This window comes from Hemitrygon akajei, chromosome 5 (assembly GCF_048418815.1).
Source record: "Hemitrygon akajei chromosome 5, sHemAka1.3, whole genome shotgun sequence".
NCBI lineage: Eukaryota > Metazoa > Chordata > Chondrichthyes > Myliobatiformes > Dasyatidae > Hemitrygon > Hemitrygon akajei.
Window position 1 is genome coordinate 93,552,737 of NC_133128.1, and position 9,081 is coordinate 93,561,817.

A 9,081-nucleotide genomic window follows, 5' to 3' on the forward strand; every position below is an offset into this window, starting at 1 on the left:
GAAGGTTACTGAAGTAAAATATAACACATGTCTTATAAAATATAGCAGTGTGAGGGGTTGTAAGGCTAAGGCCTGTTTGATTTCTTATGATCTGACGTATCTTGAGTGCAGCAAAGCCTGTGTCACAGTGCCAGTACGGTAAACCACAAACTACACATCACATCCAGTTCAACACACCCACATCACACACTCACCTCTAGTACAATAAACAGTGCAGTAAACAATGCACCATACAGCACAACCACACACTGTATAGCGTAACCTGTAGACTGTGAAACTTGGACACACCAGTGGCTAGTCCAGATTGTTCCAACCTGGGTGTGCATTGCAGATCTCCCAGCTGCCAGACTAGAATGCAGAGTGTGTGAGGGTGCTATTTCAGTGACAGGATGAACTGGAGAGAGGATATAATGTATTACCAGCTCATTAATATAACTCCTTTGTGTTGAACAGTGCCGTATCCATGTGGAAAGCTCTCAGTCCCTTTAGCAATTGATGATTCTGACTTGATCCTCAGGGCACTCATTGGTGACCAGCGATGTCAAAGGGGTGAATATCCATGGCAGGTGAGGCTATAAATGGTGCATAACAACACTACTGGATAATAACATTACTGCAGTGGTACAATCTCACCATGGCAACTGAGAATTTAATATGGATAATAACACTATTGGAATGGTTCAATCTCACTATGGCAGCTGAGAATTTAAATTCAAGTTCTTAAATAAACCTGTCAGATTTGCAACCACCAAACCACAAGATTGTCATTAAATCCCATCAGGTCCACGTTTGTAATTAAGGAATTATATTGGTCAAGTTTGAATCCTCCATCTTGGCTGATCTTTAACTACCTCCTTAGTGCAGGGCCATGAAATATGACCACTAAGTGGCATCTAATACATGAAGATACAAGTAATTAGTGATACTGTGCTTGGCCACAAATCCACTGCCCCAAACCTAGCAACTCCAGATCCTGACATCAGATCTGTGTGGAGCATAGGCCATGGAAGGACTAATCAAGTCATGTAGTCACTCAAGGACATTCAAAACAATTTAAAACGACATTAGAAAAGGTAAAATATTTTTAAATCATCTGAAATCACTTTGAATAGCTTATTACTCTTTGCTATTACATCTCCTTCCAGTGGTGCCGACACATCACTAACACTTAATTCTCAGCCTTTCCTTATTGTCACTTCGACATTTCTTTTGTATGACTATCTTTGCACCATTCTGTTGTTTTGAGCTTGTCATTGTACTTATGGTTGTAGTTTTTATTACCATGCACAAAATCATAAGACATCTGAGCAGAATTAGGCCATTCAGCCCATCAAGTCTACTCCACCATTTAATCATGGCTGATCCACTTTCCCTTTCAACCCCATTCTTCTGCCTTCTCCCCATAACTTTTCATGCCCTGACTCATGAAGAGGCTATCAACCTCTGCCTTAAGTACACCTGGCCCCCACTGCTGCCTGTAGCAATGAATTCCAAAGACTCACCACCCTCTGGCTAAAGAAATTGCTCCTCATCTATTCTAAAGGGACATCTCTCTACTCTGAGTCTGTGCCCTCAGTCTTTGACTCCCCCACTATAGGAAACATCCTCTCCACATCCACTCTATCACGGCCTGTTCCAACATTTGATAGGTTTCAATGAGATCCTCCTCTCCAGGCCCAGAGCCCTTAAACACTCCTCATACAATAACCCTTTCATTCTTGGAATCATTTTCATGACTCTCCTCCGAACCCTCTCCAATGTCAGCACATCTCTTAGATAAGGAGTCTAAATCTGCTTACAAGTGAGGCTTCACCAGTGCCTTTTAAATCCACAGCATTACATCCTTGCTTTTATATTCTAGCCCTAACGAAATAAATGCTAATATTACATCTGCCTTCTTCAACACTGACTCAACCGGCAAGTTAACCTTTAAAGAATCCAGCGTGAGTCCATTTGCACTTCGGATTTTTGAATTTTCTCCCCATTTAGATAATAAACTACACTTTTATTCCTTCTACCAAAGTGCACAGCCATACACTTTCTGACACTGTATTCTATCTGCCACTTCTTTGCACATTCTCATCTGTCCAAGTCCTTCTGCAGCTTCCCTGCTTCCTCAATACTACCTGCTCCTCCACCTGTCTTCGTACTGTCCATAAACTCGGTCACAAAGCCATCAATTCTAGATAGATAGATAGATAGATAGATACTTTATTCATCCCCATGGGGAAATTCAACTTTTTTTCCAATGTCCCATACACTTGTTGTAGCAAAACTAATTACATACTATACTTAACTCAGTAAAAAAATATGATATGCATCTAAATCACCATCTCAAAAAGCATTAATAATAGCTTTTAAAAAGTTCTTAAGTCCTGGCGGTAGAATTGTAAAGCCTAATGGCATTGGGGAGTATTGACCTCTTCATCCTGTCTGAGGAGCATTGCATCGATAGTAACCTGTCACTGAAACTGCTTCTCTGTCTCTGGATGGTGCTATGTAGATGATGTTCAGAGTTATCCATAATTGACCGTAGCCTACTCAGCGCCCTTCGCTCAGCTACCGATGTTAAACTCTCCAGTACTTTGCCCACGACAGAGCCCGCCTTCCTTACCAGCTTATTAAGACGTGAGGCGTCCCTCTTCTTAATGCTTCCTCCCCAACACGCCACCACAAAGAAGAGGGCGCTCTCCACAACTGACCTATAGAACATCTTCAGCATCTCACTACAGACATTGAATGACGCCAACCTTCTTAGGAAGTACATTCGACTCTGTGCCTTCCTGCACAAGGCATCTGTGTTGGCAGTCCAGTCAAGCTTCTCGTCTAACTGTACTCCCAGATACTTGTAGGTCTTAACCTGCTCCACACATTCTCCATTAATGATCACTGGCTCCATATGAGGCCTAGATCTCCTAAAGTCCACCACCATCTCCTTGGTCTTGGTGATATTGAGACGCAGGTAGTTTGAGTTGCACCATATCACAAAGTCCTGTATCAGTTTCCTATACTCCTCCTCCTGTCCATTCCTGACACACCCCACTATGGCCGTGTCATCAGCGAACTTCTGCACATGGCAGGACTCCGAGTTATATTGGAAGTCTGATGTGTACAGGGTGAACAGGACCGGAGAGAGTACGGTTCCCTGCGGCGCCCCTGTGCTGCTGACCACCGTGTCAGACCTACAGTCTCCCAACCGCACATACTGAGGTCTATCTGTCAAGTATTCTGTCATCCAAATCAATGTCGAACAATGTAAAAAGAAGCGGCCCCAAAACCAACCCCTGCAGAACATCACTAGTCACTGGCAGCCAACCAGGAATGGTTCCTTTCATTCCCACTCGCTGCCTCCTGCCGATCAGCCACTGCTCAATCCATGCCAGCATCTTTCCTGTAATTGCGAAGGGCTTTTAGCAGCCTCATGTGCAACAGCTTGTCAAAGGCCTTCTGAAAACCCAAGTACACAACATCCACTGATTCTCCTTCTCTGACCTGCTTGCTGCAATCTGTTCACTCTGTGAGCCTCATGTTAAGAGTTCCATTGCACCCTGGTTTATACGGCAATAAACTAATCTGAACTTGAGCAACTTAAAACATGAACACTGATAAATAATAAAGCATACATAACCTACCTTGTTTCTTCACAGCCCAGTGCTTGCCAGGTACGTAAATGGCCTTGTGGGATCTGTACCAGGAGTAACTAGGCATAGGATCTGGACCAGCTGCCCAGTCTAACAGCAAATGCTCTGCCACGCCACTGGATTCCTTGGCACAGCCTAATGCTAGGTAGCAGGCAGACAAGACCAAGCCATTCCTGGATAGCAAGACTGGGCCATTCACTTTCTTGCAGGAATCCTGAAATGTGGTGGCACTCATGTGAATTGCTGAGAAAACACAGCGAAATTTAGGCCTGTATTCCCCTGATTCATCTTGGACAATCTGTATGAAGCAGAACTTCCAGTGATGCAGCAATAGCAATTCCACCATCAAGCCTATAAACTAGTCAGGAATTAACACAGATCGAGCAGCAAGAGGCAGGTACATTGCAATGCTTTGACTTCCACATACTGCTGGGACTAAAGTTTCCCTAATGTGGATGCAGGTCTTCCAATGAGTCAGAGGTGTACAGTACAGGAACATGGTACATCAACCATCTATTTATCGTAATCCTACCATTCTCATCAATTCTTCCGTAATTCTACCACTCACCCACACAATAAGGATAATTTACCAGCTCACGTGTTTTTTGGATCTGGTTGGAAACCTATGTGTTCACAGGCAGAATATGGAAAACCCAACACACACTTACACATAAGCATCCCAGGTTCCTGGTGCTGGGGCAGCAGGTCTATTAGATGCACCTCCATGCTGGAGTTTGGAAAGGCAGCAGAGCCCTGTGAATGTTACCAGTGACTGTGGCAACATCAGCCAAAGCTTTGAGACTCCATGAGCTGTCCATGGCTACAAGTGTGAACATAACAACACTCCTGACTTCTCCGTGGTCGTCCCTGCATTTCCATACACCAGGGCACCTTACACAGTAAGATCTGACCATCTCGGGCTCCACAGTAGCATTGTGGTTAGCACAACGCTATTACAGCTTGGGGCATTCTGGAGTTTAGAGTTCAATTCCAGCATACAGAAGTCTCTGTACATCCTCCTCCCCCCCATGGAATATGTAGCTTTTCCCTGGGTGCTCCAGTTTCCTCCCACAGACCAAAGATCTACTAGGTCGGTTAATTAGTCACCGTAAATTGTCCTGTCATTATGTTAGGGTTAAACGGATTTGTTGGGGCAGCATGGTTCAAAGAGTCTACTCCACACTGTATTGCTAAACAAGTAAATCAATCTTTGCTGGGATTCCAGTACAATTCCCACAGACAGCAATCTTAGATTGTTTTAATGCATCGAGTGTTCGGGCTAAGGTGCTTTGCACATTTCACCCACAGGTGCTATTAAAACATAATGATGAAATAGTCTGCGGGGGCGCCATTCTGAATGAGGACTTTGTGCTAACCTCGGCTGCCTGTGTGAACCATTTACAATCTTTCACCGTTGTTCTTGGTAAGTTCCTTCAGCTTTACTTACTGAATGCTTTGAAATTACATTATCATTAAATAAACTAATTTCAAAGATATGTTTTTCACTTGAGTGATGAAAGTACCATCTCAAACATAATTGAGAACAGGAGTAAGTCATTCAACAAGATAAAGGTGTCTGATGTCCGCATTCCGGTTCTCGGTCCGGTACGCGGACTCCGAACTCCGGGTCCTCCGACTGTCCCTCGCTTCCGCTTGGTCTCAAGCATCTGCACCTGATGCTCATCAGTTGGCTGTGAATACAAGGGGCTCTGGGATTGAGTGTGGTTGGGGGGTTATCCTGTCAGTCTCTGCTTGGAGTTCTTTGAGTGAGGTGTGGATTTGGCTGTTCTGTAGCCTGCCCAAGTCTTCTGGCTGCCTTGAGTCTTGAAGCCACCCCAGACTGATCTCCTTTCCTGTCCCTTGTCTCTGTTGGGTAAGCCAGGCCAGATTGCTGTTGCCCTGTGGTTGGTTCTGTCCCCTCCTGTTCCTTGCCTCTATTGGATTGTGCCCTGTGACCTGCCCAGGAGGCTAGCTTCCCAGAACTCCTACATCTCAGCCCCAAGCCAAGCCTTGAGACCTCCTAGGACTCCAAGATCTCCTTGATTCCATGGTCTCCATGAATGTCATGATCTCCACAACTTGTCTTGTCCTTTAGCTTTGTCCTGTCTGCATCCTGCATTTGGGTCCAGTCTCCATGCCCTCCCTCATGACAAAAGGTTGATTTATTGCAAATGGAAACATGAGAAGTAGGGAACCTGCTCTCTGCTACCTAATTGGGCTGCTATTCCACTATGTGCCAAATCAAAGGGTTTTGGCAGCGTGATACTCTTACCACAAGTTTCACATGACTTTGCTTGTGCAGAATTGTAATAATCAGCAAGGAGTATGACAGATCTTGGTTTAGTAGCTGAAGATCAGAAATCTCCAAGTTCCAAATTAGAATGATGATCTAAGGGAATAAATTGGTGCAGGGTAAGAGTGAGTGAAAACAGCGTGTAAGCACCAGCCTGGACTATCTGGGATACACAGCAAGATTCCTGGTTGTAAATGGCGTGAATGGAAGGGATTGTAGATGGTGTGAGGTGAGATAATATGGGAAGAGTTATACTCACCATGAGCTTATTGTGTCAGCTACTGTGTGATCCCGTGGATTTAATATTTCTGTAACCTAGATAGCATTTATGCTCTTTAGTGTATCTCAGTTGAATATTCAAATAGTAATACTATCTTAAAACATCACAGCTGAGATGTAACCTCAGGTTAGGACAAGAAATAGTTGCACAGTCCTAGCGTGATGCTCTCTAATAGACAAGAGTCTTCACATTGTCCTGACTAATGTTTTTTTAAACCAAGACTAACCAAAACAGATTAGCCATTGACTTCTGAACATGAACATTGACTTCTCTAATTTCTGTTAATGCCCCTCCTCCCCTTCTTACCCCATCCCTGACATATTTAGTTGTTTGTTTTTTTCTCTCTCTCTGCCCATCACTCTGCCTGTTCTCCATCTCCCTCTGGTGCTTCCCCCACCCACTTTTTTCTCCCGAGGCCTCCTGTCCCATGATCCTTTCCCTTCTCCAGCTCTGTAACACTTTCGCCAATCACCTTTCCAGCTCTTAGCTTCATCCCACCCCCTCCGGTCTTCTCCTATCATTTCGCATTTCCCCCTCCCCCCACTACTTTCAAATCTCGTAGTATCTCTCCTTTCAGTTAGTCCTAATGAAGGGTCTTGGCCCGAAACGTCGACAGCGCTTCTCCTTATAGATGCTGCCTGGCCTGCTGTGTTCCACCAGCATTTTGTGTGTGTTGTTTGAATTTCCAGCATCTGCAGATTTCCTCGTGTTTGCAGATTAGCCAATGAGGCATTTGATTTCCATTTGCTGCAGCTTTCCTAAAAGTGTCTAAATATGGTCAGTTTGAGCTGGAGCGTTGAACTACAGGGAAGGTCAATAGCACTGGGGATTCATAAGGATGTTGCCAGGAGTTATTGGGAGACTGAGGAAGCAAGGTCCATTTTCCCTGCAGGGGACATAACTGACATATATAACATTGGGGGGTATACACAGGGTAGACTCAACAAATGTTTCACCCTATAAGAGGTACACAAAATTAAAGTTCAGAAATTCAGGATAAAAGAGAAGAGATTTTGGGAGGGGGATCTTTTTCACCCAGAGAGTGATGAGCACTTGGAATGCACTACCAGAGTGGTTGAAGCAGAGTCACTGACAGCATTTAAGTATCTAGACTGGTAATTACCCATGCTTAGAAGACTACACGCCAAAGATGGGATTAATAAGGATGAGTGGCCACTGGTCACTATGGACATAGTGGACTGACTCAGTACTTCATTGGATGTTAAATAATTTGAGACATCTTGAAGTAATGGAGGGCTCTGCATGAATATAAATTCTTAGTATGTGACAGAACAGTTTCTTTCTTAACTTTGAAAACCTGTATCTAGAAACATAGAAAACCTACAGCACAATATAGGCCCTTCTGCCCACAATGCTGTGCTGAACATGTACTTATTTAGAAATTACCTAGGATTACTCATAGCCCTCTATTTTTCTAGGCTCCATGTACCTATCCAGGAGCCTCTTAAAAGACCCTATTGTATCTGCCTCCACCACCATCACCGGCAGCCCATTCCATGCTCTCACCCCTCTCTGTGAAAAAACTTACCCGACATCTCCTCTGTACCTACTTCCAAGCACCTTAAAACCGTGCCCTCTTGTGTTAGCCATTTCAGTCCTGGGAAAATTATCTCTGATAATTAAAAATCTTTTTTGATTTTCTAATAGGAGAATACAACCTGGAAGTAGATGAAGGTGTTGAACAAACAATTAATGTAAGTCGAGTACATGCCCACTCAAGATATTCGCAGATGACCTTCGAAAATGACATTGCATTGCTGGAGTTGGTAACACCGATACAATTCAACAACTACACCAGCCCCATCTGTCTTCCCGAGACAGACTTCGCTGAATTCTTCTTGATGAACTCTGAATATGGGGCCATAAGCGGATGGAAAATGAAACAAGGCCGTGTTGAGCAACCAGTTCTTCTTGGAGTACCATATGTCCCTTATATCAAACATGCCATTTGTGAGGGGGTGCAGTCTTTTCCTATTGTATATCGAATGTTTTGTGCAGGATTTGAAGAATTAGTAGATCCACTCTGTTCTTTAACCAGAGGAAGCCCTCTTGTAACTAACTATAAGGGTGTATGGTTCCTAACAGGCATGAGCTTAGGGGTAGACAAATATAATTGTAATAAGATACCAGTATACACCAAAGTATCAAGGTATATAAATTGGATTAAAAAAATAATGAGCCAGACACGGTCAGGTCAGGTTACTAACTATACATCAAGCTAGTTTTGCATTTTTCTCATTAAAGTTTCATAGGTAGAGGTACAGAAGTAAAAAGGATGAATTGAAAATAAATTAATTACTTTCCTGACTCAGTTTGTGTGAATAATTACAGAAGAAATCAAATGTTCTGTAGATAGGGAAAGCTTTAAATCATTCCAATACACAGACAGAGCTGTTAATAAATTGATGTCATTAAAATGTGAGAGAAAGAAGTTTCACTCCATTATCATTGATAAAGATCTTTATAATAGCTGTGAAGATAATGGTGCTGGTGACAATGTGATTATACTTCTAATGATGAGTGTGATGGCAGCAGTAACAATGGCAGTGATGGCATCAGTGACAGTAATTGTCCCTATGCAATTAACTTGACCTTCATAACAGTTGCCCCAAGCTTTAGCACAGATATTGGTGTAGGTTAGCCAGTGATGTGCTAACAAGAATCTAAATATTTAAGTGAATTCATTAATTACTCATACCACAAACACAAGAGAGTCTGCGGATGCTGGATATCTAGAGTGACACGTACAGAATGCTGGGGGAACTCAGCAGGTCAGGCAGCGTGTATGGAGATGAATAAAGAGCTAACATTTCAGGCTGAGACCCTTCATCAGGACTGGAAAGGAA

The 9,081-nt window shown here is 43.3% G+C and overlaps 1 protein-coding gene across 4 annotated transcripts in view; it reads left to right on the top strand.

Moving 5' to 3' along the window:
- The window catches only part of LOC140727996 (coagulation factor IX-like), a 34,524-nt gene extending 25,982 nt beyond the window's left edge, over nucleotides 1–8,542 (top strand). For all 4 annotated transcript variants that reach the window (XM_073046071.1, XM_073046070.1, XM_073046073.1 and 1 more), the window contains 3 exons: nucleotides 454–566; nucleotides 4,950–5,064; nucleotides 7,883–8,542. In XM_073046071.1, coding sequence (XP_072902172.1) covers nucleotides 454–566; nucleotides 4,950–5,064; nucleotides 7,883–8,457 — 803 coding nt within the window. In that variant the 3' untranslated portion in view covers nucleotides 8,458–8,542. The remainder of the gene's footprint in view (nucleotides 1–453; nucleotides 567–4,949; nucleotides 5,065–7,882) is intronic.
- The last annotated feature ends 539 nt before the right edge of the window (nucleotides 8,543–9,081 follow it).